We start from the raw sequence: 22,553 nt of genomic DNA, 5'->3' as shown, positions 1-22,553 counted from the left end.
TTATAATTTGTAACTTTGATATAATATCTATTGTCCTAGATAATTTGCTACCTCAAAAATGCTTACTTCCTAATCAAATAAGCTATAATTTGGAAGGTTCAATTCTCATTATTTTATGTACCCATTTTAAATTTTAGTAAGAGTTATCTTAAAATATCTCACAAGTATTCTTTAATGATATTTATTTTTGCCAGGGAGTCTGAAAGCTTATCATCTGGTGTCTGCCCTCTGACCACTAATGCGGGTGGTTATAAACTGATCTTCCACTGCAAGTGTTGAGTATTGTGTAGTGTAATTAAAATTTGGTATATGCAAACTGAAATTAACTTGTCATTGTACTTAATTGGATATGCTCACTCAGGCATGTTGCTCACAATTTTTTCTGAAACATGTCCAGTTTATTCCTCTGCACGCTAAACCCCATTCCCTCCCTTTTTCCCGTGGTTCTCGTCCCAGGACCAAGTGGCACCGGGGTTGTTACAGAATCTTAAGTCTTTTTTGAAGGAGTCAAGACATGAGAAATCTAAAAGTTGCTATTGTTGTTGAGACTTAAAAAACAAAAACAAAAACAAAAAACCCAACAATCTCTTTCTTGAGGGAAAAGGAATAGAAGTTCTTTTAGCTTCCTGGAATGCCATCTGCTTTTGAACTTTGTGTCAACAATGATGTCAGATATTTTGGCTCATTAGTAACAGTCTTTCTTTCTTATTAGTATTTATTTTTAGCTAAGATTAAGCATTCTTTTCATCAGATCTCTTAACTGATCATTTCATTCTCTTTGAGTTTTTTTTTTTTTGGGGGGGGGTAAGTTTTTCCAAAAGAGAAACCAGGTAATAAAATGACTGCATCTTTAGGCATAAATTGAACCTACCTGGGAATGAAATTTTTCTGATATACTTTTACACTGAGGATTCTATAATGTGCCTTCAGTGTCATTTGGAGTCAGGAGGTTAATTTAATGAGATGTAGTTTTAGATGAAAATATAACAGAATGGACATTGGTTCTATCATGCATTGGATATGTAAAATTCCCTTAGATTTTCTACATGAGGCTACCTTATAACATTATTGTGAAGATCAACTCAGGTAAGTGATCGAGTCTACATAAACTTTAAAAATGAATGTAAGTATTCCAGTATCCCTGAAAGATAGGCAAATAAGTAAACTATAGTACAACATAGTATTTAGAAAACAAATTAGTAGGGAAACTGAGGGAGAACAGTGACACATGAGAGATGAAACATGAATGAGATTAGGAAGGATGATATTCTGGGGTGACATGGTGCTGGACAGGAGGGAATTCTGGGCAAGGTGAAATAAATAATATAGCAGTAACTTCCCATTGTGGCACAAAGGGAATGATGGATTAAGGTATGTAAGTGAGAGTGGTTTTGCCTTCCCTCATACATGAGTTCATCATGGGGCCATCTAAGGACACATTCCTGGGATAGTCTTTAGAAGAGGATGAAAACTGATTGGACAAGAGAGGGCAGCACCTGACTGAAAAAATGGTACTCCACAGGATGACCGGGGATGCTTGTTCAAAAGATTTTACCCAGTAGGACCATTCAGACTGACTTTGTCAAAGCTTTAGAGAGGAAAGTTGTAAGCTGCTGCCAGAGTTGATATAGGGAATTATTAGGAAAGTAGTCAGGAAGAACCACTCCCTTGACCTGCTCCAAATCCTGGGGACTCCCAAATTCAGTCTATGCTTACCTTCTAACATCTTTTATAAGGCTGTCAGTGTGTCTTCCTGAGAACCCCAATTGGCTTACCCAACATGTTAGAGCATCCCTCCAAGAGGTGTGGAAGAGAAGTTTATCTGAAATGTATTTCTGAGGTAGAGTGCATGGGAGTGACTGATGCACTAACTGTGAGAGAGGAGCTCCCTCAAGAAGGGGACGAAGTGTGCTTTCCTTCTTAACAATCATTATCTTTATTAATATATTTTACAAGACTGCAGTTGAAATAATATTAAATACAAATTGTTTTATACAGAAAGTGTAATAAAGTTAAAATAGTTCCTTGTAATTCATAGCATTATTGCAATGCTTACAAAATTTTTGCATAGAGTGTGCAAGGATTGATGTTATTCCAAACAAAACTAAAAGGCTCTCTTCTTACATCACACCCAGATCCAGAGGAAAAACAAAACAAAACAACCCCCCCCAAAATAACACAAAGGTGAACTCAATTGCTTCATGGGAATGGGGCTTCATTTCCAAAATTCATAATCTCCCAAAGTTCAAAAGCTCTAAGCAAATAGGACCTCTATGACCTCATCTTTTCTGTTAGCAGCACCAGAGTCTGGCTTCTCCAAAGTGCATCTTGCTGCCACATGACAAATGTCCACTGCCTTTTCTTTCTAAAACTTGACCCCCTTAAGAAGTGTGTTTCTACTGTTCATGGACCCCAAAAGGGAAAATCTTGACTAGAGAGATGGTTAACATATAGAAAATGTCTTCCCACCCCTCACAAAAACATCAGGTTGAAATTTAGTTTGTGTTACCAAGTTGAAGGGACAAGAGTTCCCTTTGCTAGAATCTTCCTTCTGTTCCAGGGAGCCAGATTTCTGGCTCGGGGGAGGTTAGTTCCATGAGACCCTTTAAAAGTACCCATTCTTGCCTTGCCATTTTACACCATTTGAAAGGAAATTCCTGTCTGACATCCTAAGATAGGATCTTACACATTTGTTGCATCCCTTTTCTAAGGTTTTATGGGGAGGTTGAGCAAGACAAGTACTGGCCCTTGGGCTGAGTGTGTTTGGGTGCAGTGTGTCTAGCTAGTTTCCCTAGTGCTGTGTAGGAAGTGCATGAAAGCAGGACAGATCCTGTCTCTGCTGTGTAGCTCTCTCAGCTCTGGGCAGGTCAGGTTGACAGCAGGACTTTAACCAGAGTGTACTGGCGTGTAACCTATTCATATGGCTCTTAGCTGAGTTAATTCTTCAAAGACTTTGCTGTTTTACCTTACAGATCAAAGCCCAGTGTCTTTGCTCAGAAAAGGAAAGTGTTCCACGTGCCCCAGTTATAATGAATTTCAGATGCACTCATTTTCTCCTTTCTTAGTTGGGATTCCACTACCCTCTCTTGAACGTAGGACACCAGGTAAAATACTGGTTAAGGGGTGCCATTGTAAACAAGAATGGGCATACGAGTCTCATTTCCAACTCAGATGATCAGTGGTGCTGGCCTGAAAGCTTTGGTGACAATTCCGCACCTGGGGAAGGATATGACCTACCAGTGATGGCTGACATGGCACAGGGCTTAAGCTATTACATGGCCAAAGGGACCAGCTCAGCTCTATGTTGTGTGAAGTGCCTAGTGTTAAGTGAGCCCTCTGTAGTTCTGTCTTTTGGTAGGAATAGGGACAGTGATAGAGATTGGGATTTCTATGGTTCTTTCCTTTCATTTTGCCACAAGTAAAGACTGGGAAGAATGACAACCAAATAGTGCCAAAGACTTCAACTAAAATAAGACATTTGTTTTTTGAAGGGAGGGAGGAAGGAAGTGTGAGGGAATGCTGCTTTACTTAGCTGTATCTATAGATTACTGAATGTAAAAATTGTCTCATAAATATGAGGCTAACAATTCAGACACCTTTCCCTCTGTAATGATAAGGGCCTGACTTAACAAAAGTCACATCCACACCACAACAAACCAAATTTTTGGTTCTATAGCTTCTATTACTCAAGCAGGTTTCTCTTTTTTCACCCTGGGTATCTATACTTTATTAGATGCTACCCTGGTGAGGACTACAAGGAGGTAAATGTCCTGTGGCCTCATTTACTCAAGATCAGTGTAAAACTCAGTAGGAGACACTTCCCAACCACTTGAAAAATTGTTTGACATGTTGACAACTTCAGAATATACTGCTCAGGAGGAGGGTTCACATTCTTGTCCTGCCACTTACTGACTTAGTGACTTTGGATAAGTTTCTTACCTTTTCTAAGCCCTACTGTCCACATCTGTAAATTGCAACTATTATAGAACCCAACTCAAAGGATAGTTTTGAGGATTAAATGTGAGGTTTTAGCACGGTGCTGCCTAGCACATAGTAAGTGTTCTATGAATACTAATGAATATAATGATCAAGAATAGAATCCAGTTCTTTTCATGTCTTAGTAGGTTTCGGGTCTGAGAAAACTCCTTATCTTATTCAAAATTGTGTGGGTGTGATTCCTTTTGCCGAGAAGTTTCATAGCTTTCTTCCTATTTTTGAAAGAACCCATGACCTTCAAGATCATAGAATTCCATGAATTAGATGAAACACCAATACCTCTCCAGTTGACAAATGTCATCTCCCAGTCCTCAATCTGTTGCTTTAATGCTCCCACATTTAGATTTTCTCAGTTTATGAAATCTGAGCTATCTATGATTTCACTGAAAAAAGCTCAAATGTAGAAGTCTGTGAAGACAAGACAGGCAGGGAAGATTTTAGCTTAAATAGATATTTTAATTCCTCCTTCTTCCAGTGAGGGCAGTTTGATACTTGTTTTGTTTAGGTGATCTTGGTAAATAATATTCAGCAATGAAGCAAAATCCACTGGCTTGCTGGTGAGAGACATTTGGAACTCTACTCTGGCTTCCTACTGTGACACATGGATTGGGATTCCAAATCTGTTTCTTGCCTATAGGTATTCCTTCTTTCTTCTATTTCAGTTGCAAACTTCAAGACAGGTACTTATAGTACCAGTTGCTGGGTTGGGTTAGTATGTTTGAGACTGTTTTACCCACGAGTTGCATGGCATTATTAATACCGTGTTATGACTTCAAGAACTTATGACATTCTTGCTGTCCTTTGCTCTAAGGAAGACACTAATTTTCTCCTCTGTCAATATCTACAAAAAGAATGTGGGGAAAACCAAGTAGCATGTGTGAGCATGGGTGCCCCCAAAAGGGGATTTTCTTTTACAGTCGTGCTATAACAATACTCAAAAGGAGGACCTCTCAGAAGTAGTGATCTGCCCTGGCCATGCAGACCTGCCTTGAGGAATTTCATGCTCTCCATTATGAAGAAAGCTTTTATGAGCCATGGAAATCACTTTGGTTTTGAAAGTGCTAATGAGGATGGTGCACCATGCTGGCTGAAGCAGCAGGCTTCCGGCTGCTTTATCTCTTATCAGTGGTTTGGCTTTGTGAATGAGAAATTCAGAGGCAAGTGTATAATTTTAAATTCCAGTTACCACAAAGAAAGAGATGCATCTGACATCCCAATGCAGTAGCGTTGACTATGAGAATGGAAATGTGATGGAATCAGGGAAGCCTTCCACAAGGAGAAAGTGATGAAAGACCCCAAGAGAGACATTTTATCTTGGAGATAAAAGGCCTGTTTTCTCAGGTGGTTTCTTTCATCATAACTTCCACTCCGCCTGCTACTGGTACCCCATGCAAATGTACTGCTCAAGGAACTGCTTCTTTATCTTCTTTTTGCCTAAGATTTCCTGGGACAAGGGAAGAGGGAAAACTGGTTTTGTTTGCAACTTACCTAAATGAAAATTTTCACCTTTCACAGAGCCTTAAAATGGATCAACTCCCCCTTTGGTCCAAACATCATGCTACCTGTTGCCTAAAATAAACAAAAGCAAGGTATTCTTATTCTGTTGCCATCTTAATCTTTTTTCACCTGTAGCCATGTAAAAGACTGAGGGACTCCCTGGAGTGACAGAGATTAGGGACTGAAAATGGTGGTCATTTCCATAAAAAACAAAACAAACAAACAAACTCCCAGGTGAATAATTCACACTTACAAAGAGTGCTGTATTAATAACGAGCGCCCTCAATCAGCCCCACTCAGTGACAGGGATATTGATTGAAGAGAAAGATATCTGGTAGGAACCTGCCTTTACCACAGCAGAAGAAAGAAGGATGTTAGAATCCCAAATATGTCCTCTTTTGCATTCTCTCCCAAAACCTTGGAAACAAAAGCAAACTGGCATTGATTAGTTCATGCCCAGCAAGGGCTTCATAAAAAGAATTTGCTCTTTTATTTCCTATATCCTTTAAGATGCTGCTCCTTCTTCCTTCAGGGCCTGGCAGTGGTGGTAAGTACACTGCAATGTGGAGGACTGTGGTCAGAGAGGCCAAAAATATGCAAAGTCAAAAATATTCTCAAGGAATATGGGAAGGTGTGGTGGAGCCCTCTGACTTCTATAACACTCTAGACAGCAGGAGTATTTTCAGGGCATACAGTGCTGTTCCTAGTCCCACAGTGAAGCTCACCTGAGGACACCTATCAAGAGTCCTCAGAGAAGACCCTTGGAGCATTACAGCATTCCCTTTCCACTAAGCTTCTCCAGACTCCATCTTCCCTTTTCCCCCACATCCTCTGATCTTATTTCTCTAGAAGGTTGATCACTTTTTCATGTAGTGTAAGGACAGCCTTCCTTCCTACAATATTTTGCCAAACTCACATGCACGCTTACTCCCTGCAACTGGGAAAGATGTTTTCTTTCTTGCTATATCCAACAAAAACGATGGGACCTCTAGGTCAAGGGTCAGCAAACTTTCTCTGTAAAGGGCCCAATAGTCATAGTTATGTTTTGTGGGCCATGCAGTCTCTGACACTACTCAACCCCAATGCTGAAAAGTGATATCAGTCACAGACAATATGTAAATGATGTATGTGGCTGTGTTACAATAAACCTATTTACAAAAAAGCAAGTGGTGAGTCAGATTTTGTCTCCAGGTCATAGTTTGCCGATCCTTGCCCTAGGGTCAAACCTCGAATGGTCTTTGGTCTATGAATGCTAAATGTGCAATGAGAATTTATCCAAAGGGAACATGACCTAAAGGAAGCCAAAAGCCAGTTCAAATTTACAAGCTCTATCCCTTGATAAGTCAAACTTCCCCCTAAGACGTCCACTACAGGGCTTTCTAAAACTTTGTCATACTCAGGTAGTTTCCCCAAACAGGGCTTTTATGGCTTATTGAGCAGATATCAAATAGAACTAATGCTAAACATACTTGGAGATCAATTTTTTTAATTTTTAAAAAGGTCTTCTGAAGAATATTAGCTCACCGAGTACACTGAAGAGTCATTTGCACTCTTTGTTATATCAACAATTGCTTAATATACCCAAAGGTGTGATTGTCTAGAAGACATTATGTATAAAGATTAGAAAGAATCTCATTTTTAAAAATTAGGAGTTAGCAGATTTTAATATGAAAGCTATTTTTTTCCCAGAATTTAGGCAAAACTTTCTTTCATGACCATGGATAAATATTCTGGTTGGAAAGCATATGGAGTACACTGAAGATCTTAGAGTATATTTTACCAATTTCTAAAGTCTGAACTGAAATACATAGCTTAACCCACCCCAGAATCCTGCTTGTAGAGTGTGGACATTTAGCATAAAACAAATCCAGAATTTTATATCATATATCACCCAAATGTTCTTGGTTTATATTCTGGGTTTGTGATATGATTCTCCATAGGATTAAGTTTTTCATATAAGATCACATATTTTTACTGATCTGTTTTCATTGACATAAAACTCTCAAGGTGCTGACCTTAGACTTTTATGTCATGATTGGAACAAAAATCAGAAAAAAGAGGTGCAGAGAACTTTGTTTTTCTCATCATTTGTAGATGATTTTCATGAGATGACTAAAAGCACAGATGGTTTATCTGCTTAAAAAAAAAACTCCTTTAGCAAAAGAATTTAGAAACTTGAGCCTTGAACCTTTTGTCCTGCTAATGAAATATGACAACCAAAAAATATCATTAATAACCCAACCCAACCCCATCCTAATGTATTTAGCCACAGGGAACTCAGAGTTGTTATCAGGTAGGTGCTCCTAATAGCCAAAAAAGGCCTTCTCCTGGCTTGGAAAAACCCTGGGTGTGACATATGCAGACTCCAATAGTGAGGGCCTAAAGAATAATAGGAATGCTCATTTCAGGTAACTTGCTGTCTTCTATGATATTCCTTTTGAGACCTTAGTGCTGTAAATTGAGCAATCTTAGACTTTGCGCTAATATTGACCAACTGAATTCTTTTGTGTGAGATATTCAGTGAGAGAGAGGGGACCAAGCCTGGGGTCTAGAAGCCAGCAAAGTTACTGGACAGGGTAGGACCCACCCCCTTCCCCTAAGTCACACACAGCTTGCTTTACATTCCATGGGTAAAAACCCAGTGTCATCTCAAAAATATCAAACCTCTTTGTCATCTTCCTGCTTGTGAAGTAAGAAAAATTAGAACTTTGTTGAGGAAAAACAAAAAACAAAACAAAAAACCCCAAATGCTGTTCAAGCATACAAATATAACTTCACTTAGGACTACGGGGCCACCGTGGGTCAAATGGCATCCATTGCTGTCTAAGCCAGTCACATCTCCATAGAGTCCACATCTGTTAACCATTGGGTCTGTCTACTGGCTTTTGATGCCTACTCATGACTAAATCACTCCCCTGCAATTACCCAAAACAAACTACAGATAACAATGAGATAAATAGGATGTGCTTCTCCTTGCTGAGTGCATTGACTTAAGGCATAGGCACATTTCTCCCTCTTTGAACAGAGATGGTATAATCCCTTGTCCCAGCACAAGAGCTGGCCAGGGTGACCCTGGAGTGTGACAATGAAGGTGGAGTGATGAGAGGTAGCTGATGGCGGGAATGTGAGCACTGCTTCCACATATGTGGGAGTGGGTAATGCTGGGCTCCAGGGGAAACAGTAATTCTGATAAAGCCACCTGACTCCGTTTATATGGACCTCTGGCTACAGGTGGTGCTTTAAATGTGTGATTCTTGAAGAAAACAGAGGATTCAGGAATATGAATAGATCTTAGCACTGAAAAAAATACATAGGGAGATCAAAGCCCGACAGTTTGTGTGTACCTTTAAACACACAGGGCATGTCTCTAAATTACCTACCAATGCCAAGCCCAGTGAAAATTAATTAGGTTCCCTAGGCTATGCTTTGTTTTCTTTCTTAAAATGGCTTCTCTTGCCTCTGGGGATTTTGATCAACCTGATCATTTTGGGTCAGTCTGTTGGATAAAGTCAGAAGTGAGAGCACATAACAGCTTTTGAGCCATTTTTCCTTTAAACAGAGACATATCGTCCATTTATTCTTTGCCTGGCAGGCCATTGAGTAGCTTCAAGCCTACAGAGGAGCAGCTGTTATCCTATTTTGTGCTGATTTATAACTTTAATCCTGATTGTGGGAGTATATGTGAGTTTAAAAGAAGCGAGATAAGTAGAAGTTAGATGAACAATTCAGTTTGTTCAAATTAAGCCTTCTGAGTCACTCAGTGACAAAAGCCCCAAGGAAATTGGCTAAAAAGTTGAGTCCCTATGGCTGACCTCCATGACCTAGTGATCTCCTGCCTCAGCCTCCCAAGTGCTGAGGTTCTAGACCTGCCACCTGTCTATTTTTGACATAAGGACTTCAGTGCTCAAGCATGACTTGGAGAATTCCCGCCATCTGTACCTCTGGTGACACAAATGTAGAAGCTATGTTGTCACTTCAGCATATTGATGAATATTCTGTGAGTGTTCGATGCATTGTGATTCAGAACAGTCTGGGGAGTACTAAGCCTGAATGAGGGTTTAGATCTTGTCGGTGGTGGTGATGGGATGAAAAATGACAGTGGGTATCACAGGGTCACCATGGTTCCTTTTGTACTGAAACCTCATTTTATACAGAGGATATATATATATATTTATTTATATATTTATATATATTTATATTCACTCACACACACAAACACACACGCACGCGCGCGCGCGCGCACACACACACACACACACACACACACACACAAAAGGTCTTTGATAGGCTTTCTGTGTTCGAGTAAAAATAGATGGCAGCCAGTATCTCAAGCCAAAAAAAAGGCCTTTATGCTGCTGACAGTGTCCACTGTGGATAGTCTTTCAAAGGCAGACACTTGTGTTTATCTGACAAGTGGAACCAGTTCCTGCCTGGGACAGGAATAACCTCCCATTGGCGCAGACGCAGATCTCAAAAACCTTCTGCCTTGTTCCTGTGGGTGTGTAGGATCCGTGAGGCAGTCTAGGTAGTCTGATTTTCGCAGCATCTAACTTAATCTAAAGAGAGAGAATAGAAAGGAAAGAGTCAGAGGCCGCCATGTATGTCTTGACATTCAGCAACAGTAGATGGAAGTTTCCTTCAATTTAAACCCCATGAGCTCCTTCTTTGTGTTGAGGAATGTTGGCAGTTGGGATTTGGAGACGAATGAGACAGGAGTTCATTTTCTAGCAAGATAATGCCACATTGGCCAAGATTAGCATTTTGCAAAAGTAAGATATGTAGAATGTAAATAGTGTTATGAAGTTAAATAAATTTGGAACTGTTATATTAAACAACATTCATTACTATGGTACGTTCAGATTCATGTGCAAGGTGCGTCTTCAAGGAAAATAGAAAGCTAGGTATGATTGTGCATGCCTATAATCCCAGTACTTGTGAGGTCGAGGCAGGAAGATTGAGAGTTTGAGGGCAGCCTGGGGTACACAGTGACACCTTGTTGAAAAAAATTGGGTGTGGTGGTGGTGCATACCAGCCATGTGGGAGGCAGAGGTAGGAAGATCAGTCTGAGGGTGTCCCCTTACCTAGCAAGTACAAGGCCTTGAGTTCAAACCCCAGTACTGCCAAGAAGGAGGTGGGGAGTGAGAGAGAAACTATGCTATGTAGCATTTTTCAAATTTTAAATTTTTTTTTTTTTTTTTTTTGTGGCACTGGGCTTGAGCTCAAGGTCTATACCTTAAGCCATTCCTCCAGCCCTTTTTTTGTGAAGGGTTTTTTTTTGAGAGACGGTCTTGCGGAACTATTTGACCGGGTTGGCTTCGAACTGTGATCCTCCTGAGTAGCTAAGATTACAGGCGTGAGCCATCAGTGCCTAGCTTCAATGAGTTTTTAAGAGAGTTTTCGTTTTTCTTTCTTTTCCTAATTGCGGGTGTTGATAGTCAACAGAATATACTTTGAGAGACAATGACTATAAGAAAGAAGCAGTGATGGGAGGTGCCATTAGACATGCTTATAACTGATCCTCCAGGGTTTAAATTCAGATAGCTATGAACGGCAATTCACTGTGTGTGTGTGTGTGTGTGTGTTGTAGTGGGTAGCTGTGTAAACAGGCAGTTGTGAACTGAATGAGCTATCATCCAAATTCTTCTGAAACAAAAAAACTAAAGCCAGAAGGGGGCTTTTATATCTACAGAGTGGATACACAGAAGCAAGTTGAGCCTTAAAAAAAGAAAACAATAGATTTTCTCCCTCTTATTTTCATTCTAACATAAAAAACATTCACTTATGAACACTTAAAAATGCCTTCAAAGTCTGCAGTTAAATTGTGCTTTTGTGTGTGGAGAAGGACTTAGCTTAACTTGCAAGGACTGTGTTGGGGTAAAGAGAATGGATATCTACTACTCTTCTTTCCTAGTTGCCTAGTTTTACCCTAGTTTTGGCTTACTTTGGTTTGAGATAGCTGTTGGATCCGACTCTATTCTCGATGAAAATACAAGCATGAAGCATAAAATAATATCAAGTAGATTAAGTTCATTTTTGGTCAGATGGGTGTGATACATGGCTTAATTATGCTGGCTAACTAAATCTTATTTTAGGGTGACAAGAGAGAGAGTTTGGAAATAGCATTTATTTTTATGGTCACATAATTCTGTATTTGGAATACATGCTTTTATCCCAGCCTTTCACAAATAATGAATCATAACTTTTATGTATTATGAGTTTGGCTTGTATTCATGCTGTTCAAACACTTGTTCCAGAAAATAAAGGCTTCTGATTGGCTCCTTTGGTCGATACATTGGAGGACCAATCTCATTGGCAAACCAGCTTTGGGGAAGGTTGGCTTCTTAGAGCCAGGTCTCTTTGGATGTCTGTCTTTCCCACTCCTTACCTCTCCATCTTTGGACTCCAGTCTCAGCTCAGTTCTGCAGGTGGCTTCCATATTACCAGCTTCTGCATTTATTTCTACCCCTTTGGGGGCTTCCATCACCAGAGACCGGGTGGGGGACTCCAACCTGAAATACACACAGGGCAAAGATTAAAGGTCCTATCCCCCTTTTTTCGGTAAATTTAAGAGGAAGTTGTGGCTTGGGTCACTGAAACAGTTTCAGCATCTGGTCAGGGAATTTTTCTGGTGTTTGCTTTAGAAACCTGGTCAAGTTTATGACAGAACACAAAAGGTCTAGTCTTTATCCTCACTGCATTTCACAAAGGTTGTAAGGAAGGCATTCTAGATCCATTTTGTCTTATACCAATGGATTGATTTTCTTTATTGGTGTAACGCACCAAACTCTTACATACAGTATTTTGTTTCAAGAGTGAGGCAATCCTAAGTCTAAACCGAGCATCCTGAAATTGGTATTTTTTTTTTCACTTTGCCCCCACTTTCTGTGTCTTCCATGGAGGTTGAATCAGATAGAAGCTAAGAAAATAGACCTGGGTGTGGTGGTTCATGCCTGTAATTCTAGCTACTGGTGAGGTAGAGGGAGGTGGATCCTATCTCAGGCCAGCGTGAGCCTCTACATAAAAAAAAATAACTGAAAGCAGAAGAGCTGGGGTTATGGCTCCAGTGGTAGAATGCTGCCTATCAAGTGCAGGGTCCTGAGTTCAATCCCCAGTGCAGAAATTCTCTCTATGTAGTATGTATATATGTATATATGTATGTATGTATGTATACACACCCCCCCCCACACACATACACACACACACATACACACACACGCACGTATGGGGTGGCTGTGTATCATTGGGATTAAGTCTTTCTTTTCCACTTCTGCCCTTTCTAAAATTTCCCAAAGCCTCAGTTTCCTTTTTTTTTTTTTTTAATTATTGTGCTGTACATTGTGGCATTTACAAAAGTTCTCACAATATACCAAATATATCATAGTTGAATTCACACCTCCATCATTCTCCCTTATCCTCCCATTCCTGGAACCATTTCAACAGGTCTCATTTTTCCATTTACATAGATGTGTACACAGTATTTGCACTATATTCACTTTTCTATACCCTTTTCCCCACATCTCCCCCCCCAACTAATACCTCCCACACTGCCCCAGACAGGACCTGTTCTGCTTTCCTGTTCTCTGATTTTGTAAAAGGAAATAAATGACATTTTTGTTTAAGGTAGCTCTACAGGCGTTTCCTTGTGACATTTCCATGTACATATGTATTATAACCAGAATTGGTTTATCCCCTCTATTTTTCTTCTTTCTACCTTAGTCCCCTTCTTATGGTGGTTTCAACAGGTTTAAAAATTCTACATTCATTCTTGTATAGAGAGTACATCAACTATATTCACCTTTTTATCTTCCTTCTTTTGCCTTCCATCTCTCATATGTGACCACCCATTAGCGTGACCTGTTTTTCATAATATTGCTGTATTTGTATTAGCTCTATATTCCACAAATGAGAGAAAACATGTGAAAGCCTCAGTTTCCTTATCCATAAAGTACTTCAAATAGTAGCTGATACATTAGAAATGTAAATGGGTATTCAATATTCATATATGGGTTGAATATTCCTTACCTGAAATGCGTGGAAGCAGAAATGTATCAGATTTCAGATATTTTGGGACTTTGAATGTTTACGTAGACTTTCTTCGTTGACCATCCTTAATCTGAAAATCCAAAATGCTCCAAAAACCTGGTCTCCTATTGGCACTCAAAAAGTTTTGGAATTGGACCATTTTGGGTTTTCAGGGATGTGGTGTTCCTATTGTTATTCCAGAAAAAAACAAAAAACAAAAAACAAACAAAAAAAAACCCAATTCTTGGGCTTTACTCTGCAAAGACAATTTAGAGCAGGGCAGTGATTGGGCTGGGAGGGGAAGTAGTTGAATTCCTTGAGGAGAGGATGTTTCAGGCAAGGGAAATGCACTCTCTCGATTGTAGTGGTGGTTTCCTGTCTCTTCGATTTGTGAAAACTCACAAGTCAGTCAATTTTGTTGTATGTAAGATGAGAAATATACCAAGAGAAGGAGAATCGGACTTACTTTAATATTATCAAATAGGAATGGATGAAGAGCCTCCTGTCTTACAAAGAAAGAATCGCAATTTAAGAAGTAGGGACTGTGGCAATGGCTTTCAGATTCATTTCCTGAGTTGACATTTCCAACTTTCTGACACCTTCAACACGTTAAAAAGGAACTCCAGCTCCTGCGTTCACTGGTGACTCACTGCCTGGGCAGGGCATGCCTTCTGGGGGCTCAGGAAGTAGCCAGATGAGCAAGCTAACCAGTGAAATGCCACCCCTGAGCCATCCCTGGCTACATAACTCAGGTGTCCAGAGGGCTCCACCGACCCTCCCTCTCTGGGTTCTTGGTTGTTTCCAGGCAGCAGCCTTCTGCCTGGATTCTCCCCCTCCCCTTGCCCCCTCAAGTCTCAGAGTCAAAAGAGAAGCAATGTGTTTTTTTTTTTTTTTTTTTCTTACTGACCTTACCCCTTTGTGTGTAACAAAATCAAGGTTGCCTGAGCTGGGTGTGGTTCTGCCAATCGATCATGGTCTACTTAATTTGCATGTGGTTTTTCTCATGATAAGATGACAGTGCAATAAAGAAGGAGTCCTGTGTCTGCTGTTTAGTTCACTCTTGCCTAGGCCTTCATCTAATCCAGTGGAGAGTCCCCTCTGCCAACCTTCTCTCACCTTGATAGTTTTGTGCTTTTTCTCTTTGTTTCTCTCCTAAATAGTCTGGCCGACTTGTACAGCTTATCCCGAGTTTTCTCATGTCTTTGTTTTTATCTTTGGTGGTGCTGGGATTTGAACTCAGAGCCTCTAGCTTGCTAGGCCGTGGTCACATTTTGAGCCATGACCCCAATCCTTTTTTGCTCTCTTATTTTGGAGATTGGATCTTGAGACATATTTGTCCCAGCTGGCCTCAAACCACAATCCCCCTGATCTCAGCCTCCCAAGTAGCTAGGATTACAGGTGGGAGCCACCATCGTCTGGCTCTGCTGCCTTCGTTTCCACTAGTGTTGATACCTTTTTCCCTCCAGCAGAAGTTTCTGATGCTGTAATCATACTGCCTGCTCAACTCTTCAATGGCTCTGCCATCCTCTGTCTTCCCCAGGTGAGACTCCCCAGGCCATTTTTTCTCCTTCCTTCCTCCCTCCTTCATCAGCTAACTCAGTTTTTTTTTTTTGACAGTACAGAGGTTTGAACTCAGGACTTCACACTTGCCAGGCAGGTGCTTTACTGTCTGAACTACTTCTCCAGACCTTTTTGATCTGGTTATTTTGGAGATAGGGTCTTGTTTTTTGTCCAGGCCAGCCTAGACTGTGATTTTCCTTTTTTAGGATTCCCACCACAGCTGGGATTAACAGGCATGGGCCACCACGGCCAGCTTTTTCCCATTGAGATGGGGCTCACAAAGATTTTTTGCCCGGGCTGGCCTGGAACCATGATCATCCTGATCTCAGTCTGCCGTGTAGCTGGGATGACAGATACATACCACCCAGCTATTGGTTGAGATGTAGACTGGTGAAGTTTTTGCCCAGGTTGGCCTCAGACCACAATCCTCCAAATCACCTAGGATTTTAACTCAGCTCTTAGCTTACAACTTCTCCCTTGTCAGGAGACTAATTAATTTCTGACCTGGACTGCTATACCTCTGTAGTTTTGTCTCACATTTTTTTTTCCCTGATGTACTTTACACAAAAAATATGTTATCTTTCTTATCCAAACCTTCCGAAGCTCCTTAAGGAAAGATGTGAACTCCTAAGCTTATTCGTTCAGTCATTTAGATTTTGGTCCAACTTATTTTGTTATTTCTTGCTGTAAACATCATTTAGGGTTTCCCAGGTGACACTGTTCAAAGGGCTTCATATGTATAATGTTATTTAACCTTCACAAACCCTATTAATCCATTATTCCTGTGGTTTTGATTATATAAACAAGGAAATAAAGCCTAAGCATTTTGCTCAGGGTTTTACTTCCACTTAAATGGTAGAGCCAAGATTCAAACCCAATTTAGTGGCAACCTGACTCAGTGTGTTGATTACTTTATTACTTCTGGGAAAATGTGATAGAACCTGACAAATACAAGAAAATTTTACAAAGTGCACTCATTTAGGAATACAGGTGGAAAACCCTAAAATATATTAACAAGTGGCTTCAGAAATATATGGGAAAGATTAGACTCGATGCCAAGGTTGGATCAATGAGAAATGCATTATTATTGGAAAATTAACACAATTTGCCACATTAATTAGGAGAAATAAATTATTTCAATAGATAATGTCTTTCTGTGTTATAGGAGTCAAGAGTAAAGCAAGCCCAAAGTTTATTGAAAGGATCGCAAAGTGCTCTGATGGGTGGGACTTAGTGACAGAGCTAAACCAAACCATGGCTGAAAGTCTAGAAGGTGACCTAGGGCACTAGGTGGCTAAGGTCCAACTGTTCTTCCTTGAAACTGTATTTGTGATTGGTAGGCACCTAGTCGACTTCTCATTAAATCTGACCACCTGTCTGTCCCTCTCCTTATTGAACTGGACATTCCAGGAGGGTCTGGTCAGGTCGGCCAACCCTGGAAGTTTGCCCAACTTGTCCTGGTCTTGGGGCTCACTCCCCACATGGTGCAGCTGCTCAGCTGCTCCTTGTTAATTTGGTGAGAGGTTTGTTATTTCTCTGAGATGCCTGTTGGTTTCCCTGCCTCTTCAGATGTCTGCTTTTAAAATGCCCCTGTCATTCCAAATGGAGTTGTCACCCTCTGTCACTGCTCCCCTTACAACAAGACACAATAGTTCTCATACATAAACAGTCTATTTTGGTGATACCAAAGTCAGAGTATGTTCGTAATGGGTGCATAGCACTCAAAGTGAATGATTCAGTAGGAAAAGATGGTTGGGGGGAAAAGAAAGCTTGAAGTAGACAAGAGCACGCATGGAGAACTTCATCAGATGCAGTGGTGTTATTCCAGACAGGCGTTACAATTCGCTTTACTCATGCTTCCAAGATCACTAGGAAAGCTTGAAGGCCAGACAAGAGGACTCAGAAATGACTGCTGCCCTTCCCTTCCCCTCTCAGCCTTGGAAACACCAGGGTGCTGAGAAAGGGCCCTTCTCTTTCCTGTTGTAGCTTTTCACAGGAGGAATAGAGGTATGAACATTTCCTGCAAGCAGTGATTACTTTAAATTATAGGGGTTGTACATCTTTTAATTTCTTATACTTCTGATCTCTATTTCAGTACTCTACTTTCTAGGACTATACAATGTAGTGTTGACTAAGAGTAAGGAGATGGGAATCTTGCTTTTCTGAACTTCAGCAATTTACCATTAAATATGCATTTTCTTTTTTCTTTTTCCACTGGGCAACCCACTTCAGTGCCAGCAACCTAGAGTAGAGACCAGGCAATGGTTCAGAGCCTCAGCTTACTCTGGCATGGGACGCTATGAGAGGCCCGGGAGGACAGACCTGCCATAAATCCAAACCCATGCATGAATATGCATTTTCTTTTATGAATTTCCCCTCTAAGTATCTTTTAATAAGATAAGGGAATTTCCTTCTATTCTTATTTTGTGAAGGGTTTTATCATGGATTAATATTAATTTTTATCAAGTACTATAACACATAAAGACATTATCTATTGAAATAACATATTTCTCCTAAATATACTAATTTATTTTGCAATAATAATGCATTTCTCATTTTTGTCATTGATCCAACTTTGGCATTGAGTCTAATCTTTTCTATATATTTCTGAAGCCATTTGTTAATATATTTTAGGGTTTTCTACCTGTATTCCTAAATGAGTGCATTTTGTAAAATTTTCTTGTATTTGTCATGTTCTATCACATTTCTTTCTTTTTTGTTTTTTAAATTTAAAAAATTTTTTTTCATTTATTCATATGTGCATGCAATGTTTGGGTCATTTCTCCCCCACTACCACCCATCCCCTCTCTTTTTCCCTATCCCCCCTCCCTTTCACGTTTCTATTAACCCACAGCTATTTATGAAAGCTTAGAATTTTTATTCCCTGTGTGTTTAAAATCATTGACAAACCCTCTGGGCATGGAAAAAATTATTGTTATGTAACATAATTATAGCATTCTACAGCTTTTCTGTTTCTTCACAGGTTGATTCTTGTCAATTATCTTTTTACTTGGTATTTTTCCATTGTTTATTGGAAAAGTTTTTCATAACATCTCCATTTGTTTTTAGGTTAATTAGTTTTTGAAACTGGTCTCACTGTGCAGCCAAGACCCTTCTACCTCAGTTTCCAGAGTGCTGGGATCACAGGCTGCACTAGCATATGTGGCTTCCATTTAAAGAAAAAATGCCCCCTGAATTGGCTCTTTTGCCCCAAATGTTTTAACAGTACTAAAATTTGAACTCAGGGCTTCATGCTCGCTAGGCAGACACTCTATGACTTGAGCCATACCCTCACCCTCTTCCTTTCTAATTCTTAAGTTTCTTCTTGTCTTTTGGTGCCAGAAAGTTAGGATAATTCACCAGTTGCACTAAGCTCTAAAATGTGTCATGTTATTCCTTTTTACTGTTCTTAAATGTATGTATTTAAGGTTGTGTGGTTTTTAACTGAGTCCCAAAGGAGTATTTATAATGTAGACATAAATATTTTTAAATTTTAATGATTCCTCCTGTGACCTATGAGTTTGATAGAAAGATATTCCTTATTTTGCAAAACAATTATTTCCTAATATAAATTTATTGATTTGGAACTTTTTTTTAAACTCTTGTTTTAGGTATTGGTGGTTGAATTCAGGGCTTCACATTTGCTAGGTAGGTTCTCTACTACTTGAGCCACCCCACCAGTTCTTTTTAGGTTGGTTATTTTTGAAATAGGGTCTTGCTTTATGCTCAGGCAGGCCTGGATCACAATCCTCCTATTGAGGTGGGGTTTCATGAACTTTTTGTCCTGGTTGGCCTCCAACCATGATCCTCCCAATCTCTGCCTCTCGAAGAATGAAGATTAAAGGTTTGAGCCACTGCATCTGGTATTTTTTGAATAGATTAAATATCTATTAATAGTGAATGTGCTCTTTATAAAGTCAATTCTTTAAAAAAATCAAGACTAGGTTTTGGCCCAGTATATGTCAACTTTCATAAATATTTCATGCCTTTCTAAAAAGCATAGATGTCCTTCAGTTACTGGGACCATGTTCTATATATCTTATTAACTCAAGCTATTTAATTGTCTTCATATTTTTATAACATTTTTATAACTATTTTTATCTGATTTGTCAGTTACTAAATGAGGCATACTATGAGATGAATATCAACTTAAAATTATCTTCTGCAAAGGCCTGAGTTCAAACCCCAGTCTCACCAAAAAAAAAAAAAAAAAAGAAAAAAAAGAATTAGTTAAGAATGAAATGTTATCATTCACTGGTAAATGGATGGAATTGGAGAACATCATCCTGAGCAAGGTTAGCCAGACCAAGAAGACCAAAAATCGTATGTTCTCCCTCATATGTGGACATTAGATCAAGGGCAAACACAACAAGGGGATTGGACTTTGAGCACATGACAAAGTGAGAGCACACAAGGAAGGTATGAGGACAGGCAAGAAACCCAAAAAACTAGGTAGCATTTGTTGCCCTCAATGCAGAGAAACTAATGAAGATACTTTAAAGCCACAGAGGTCAATAGCAGAAGGGGACCAGGAACTAGAGAAAAGGTTAGCTCGAGAAGAATTAATTTAGAAGGTAACACATATGTATGGGAAAACAATGTGAGTCAACTCCCTGTATAGCTATCCTTATCTCAACCAGCAAAAACCCTTGTTCCTTCCTATTATTGCTTATACTCTCTCTACAACAAAATTGGAGATAAGGGCAAAATAGTTTCTGCCAGGTATCGAGGGGGTAGGGGAAGAAGGAGGGGGCAGAGGGAAAGGGAAGGGGTGGGGGGAAAGGGGGAGAAATGACCCAAACATTGTATGCACATATGAATAAAAGAAATAAAAAAAAAACTAAGCAAGGACACAAAAAGAAAATTATACATTAATACTCCTGAAAACAAAAATTCTCAATAAAGTGCTATCAAATAAAAAAAATTATCTTCCTTATCAATATGTAGTGATTTTCTTCATTGTTTTGTAATGTGTTTGTGTTAAAATCCATTTGCCTATTAGTATAGCTGTTCTAACTCCACTAGTATTTTCCTTGGGTACATTTTCTCATTTTTTTGAGTGTTGGCCATTCTACAGATTAGGTTTTAGATGAATCTCTTATGTTACGGGACTATTTTTTTTAAAATTTCAGTTGACTTCTTCTTGAGGTAAAATTTACACATAGCGAAATGCATAGATCTTAATTTTATGCTGATGAATTTTCATCAGGTAGTTTCATGTCATCACCACCATGCTTCTTTGCAGTCACACTCACCAACCTGCAAGGGAGGCTACTCTTCATCTTTTCATCACCACATGTTAGTCTTGCTTGTTTTCAGACTTAATATAATGACAGTCATGGTTTTTACATTTGTACATCTGGATTTTTGTTGTGTTTGTGTGGTATCAGGATTTGAACTCAGGGCCTCATACTTTCTAGGAAGGTACTCTTACCGCTTGAGCTGCTCCACCAGCTGGATTTTTGTTGTTGTTCTTGTTGGGACTGGTGTTTGAGCTCAGTGCTTGCTTAGCAGACACTCTACCACCTGAGCCATTACCTATAGTTCATTTTGCTCTTGTTTTTTTGGAGATGGAACTTCAAAAACTGTTTGCTCAGGCTGGTCTTAAACTGCAATCCTCCTGATCTCAGCCTCCCAAGTAGTAGGATTGTAGGTGTGAGCCACTGGCCAACTTTTGAAACATTCGTGGTTCTTTCATGTGGCTGTGTTCACCACTGGTTCGTTCATTTTATTGCTTCATAATCAGATTGCACGAATAGACGATGATTTATTTATCCAATGTATGGTTACTAGACATCTGGCTATTTCCAGATGTGGTTCTTATTGTACAAATTACTATGAATATTCCTATGCAAATCTTTTTTGGATAAAAGCTTTCCTTTCCCTTGAGTAAGTAGCTCTGATTGGAGTTCCTGTTTTCAGTAAATGTGGTAAAGCCTCATCCTAGATGAACCCTTGAGGTCCTTGCCTCCTGGTATTCGTGCCCTTCTGTAACACTCTCCTTTCATGTGATATGGGTTGGGACTTCTACCCAAACAGGATGTGGAAGAGAGATGGTATATCACCTAGGACATTACCAAATAAAGCATGGTATCCATGTCGGGCTGTGTTCTCACTCCCTCATTCTAAGGGGAACCAGCTACCCCCTATAGAAAGACCCAAGAAACTGAGGGAGACCATTGGCCCACGTTAAGGTTTAAGTGTGAAAGGTACCCCACAAGTTCGTTGTTGATGGCTTGGTCTGTATCAGGTGGTGCTATCCTGGGAGGTGGGGCCTGGCTGGAGGAAGTACATCACTGGGTGGGGGTAAGGGGGATGTTATTTGTGTCTGTATCTTGTCCCAGGTCCCTGCTTCCTGTCTGCCATAGGAGCCTACTGCCATGATGTTCTGCTTCACCTTGGAATCAATGAAGCTAAGGACTATCAGCTGAAACCTCTAAAACCAGGAGTTAAAATAATTCTTCCCTTTAAGTTCTTTTTCTCAGGTATGGGTTACAGTAACAAAAAGCTAACAAATAGAGCTCACAGGCATTAATGTCCTCAGGTCGACAGTCTACAAGGCATTGAATTCTGCCAGTATCCACAGGGAATGGTTTGGAACTGGATCTTCCTGAAGTCCATCATTTGAAGTGATCACAGACCTAGACAACTGCACCTAGACTCTGACTCACTGAAACTGTGAGGTAATAAACACTTCTGGCTTAAAACTGCTAAGTTTTGGGGTAATGTGTTACTCCACTAAAGGATTAATAATGTAATTAGAAATCACCCAACTCCCTTTCAAGATAGTTGTGTAATTTTACATTCCTACCACTGATTTTGATCACCTTTTATAGTTGTAGCTAATGTAGTCACAGTGAAATGGTACTCTATTGAGGTTTTTACTTCCTGGACACCTAACAAAATTGGGCACCTTTCCATGTGATTGCTGAATATTCAAATATGTTCTTTGCAAGGGATCTCTTTAAATCTTTTGCTGAACCTTTCGCAATTGAGTTGTTTGAATTTTTGTTATTGTTTTGCTACATATCCTGGGAAAAAATTATTTTTCATATCTATGTATGCATTTTCATTTTGCAAAAGTTAAGGGAGTTATATCATTTAATTTTGAGCTTATTGTAAGTCAATGCTCATATCTGAAGAACTGGTAGACTGACTTTGATTTCCTTGTTCTCTTGCTCACGGTACCTTGTTTCTGTGTTTTGTACTTTTTTTCTTTTGCAGTATTGGAGTTTGAGAACTCTACCTTTTGAGCCATGCTTCTAGCCCTTTTTGCCTTAGTTTTTTTTTCTTGCATTTTTGTCCAGGGAGGGCCTCCAACTCATGCCTCCTCCTAGCTGGGTTTACAGGCCCGCTTGTTGGTTGAGGTGGGGGTCTCACTAGCTATATTCCTGGATGGGCTGATCTCCACCTCCCAAGTAGCTGGGATTAGAGGCACAAGCCACATGTCTGGCAGAATGTGTTCTGTATTTCTGTGA

The 22,553-nt window shown here is 39.8% G+C and overlaps 1 protein-coding gene and 1 non-coding gene across 9 annotated transcripts in view; both read right to left on the bottom strand.

Annotated features, from left to right (window-relative positions):
• Positions 1 to 1,912: 1,912 nt before the first annotated feature.
• The window catches only part of Sgcd (sarcoglycan delta), a 940,103-nt gene continuing 919,462 nt past the window's right edge, over positions 1,913 to 22,553 (bottom strand). For all 8 annotated transcript variants that reach the window (XM_074057632.1, XM_074057628.1, XM_074057629.1 and 5 more), the window contains 2 exons: positions 11,879 to 12,002; positions 1,913 to 10,049 (listed from right to left, as the gene is read on the bottom strand). In XM_074057632.1, the coding sequence (XP_073913733.1) occupies positions 9,876 to 10,049; positions 11,879 to 12,002 (298 nt within the window). In that variant the 3' untranslated portion in view covers positions 1,913 to 9,875. The remainder of the gene's footprint in view (positions 10,050 to 11,878; positions 12,003 to 22,553) is intronic.
• On the bottom strand, positions 17,288 to 17,420 carry LOC141418344 (small nucleolar RNA SNORA42/SNORA80 family). The gene has a single exon (XR_012443001.1). It is a non-coding gene; the product is annotated as a small nucleolar RNA SNORA42/SNORA80 family (small nucleolar RNA).

This window comes from Castor canadensis, chromosome 16, assembly GCF_047511655.1.
Source record: "Castor canadensis chromosome 16, mCasCan1.hap1v2, whole genome shotgun sequence".
Classification (NCBI taxonomy): Eukaryota; Metazoa; Chordata; class Mammalia; order Rodentia; family Castoridae; genus Castor; species Castor canadensis.
Note: the sequence above shows the minus strand (reverse complement) of the source record. Positions and strands in the feature narration are given on the sequence as shown.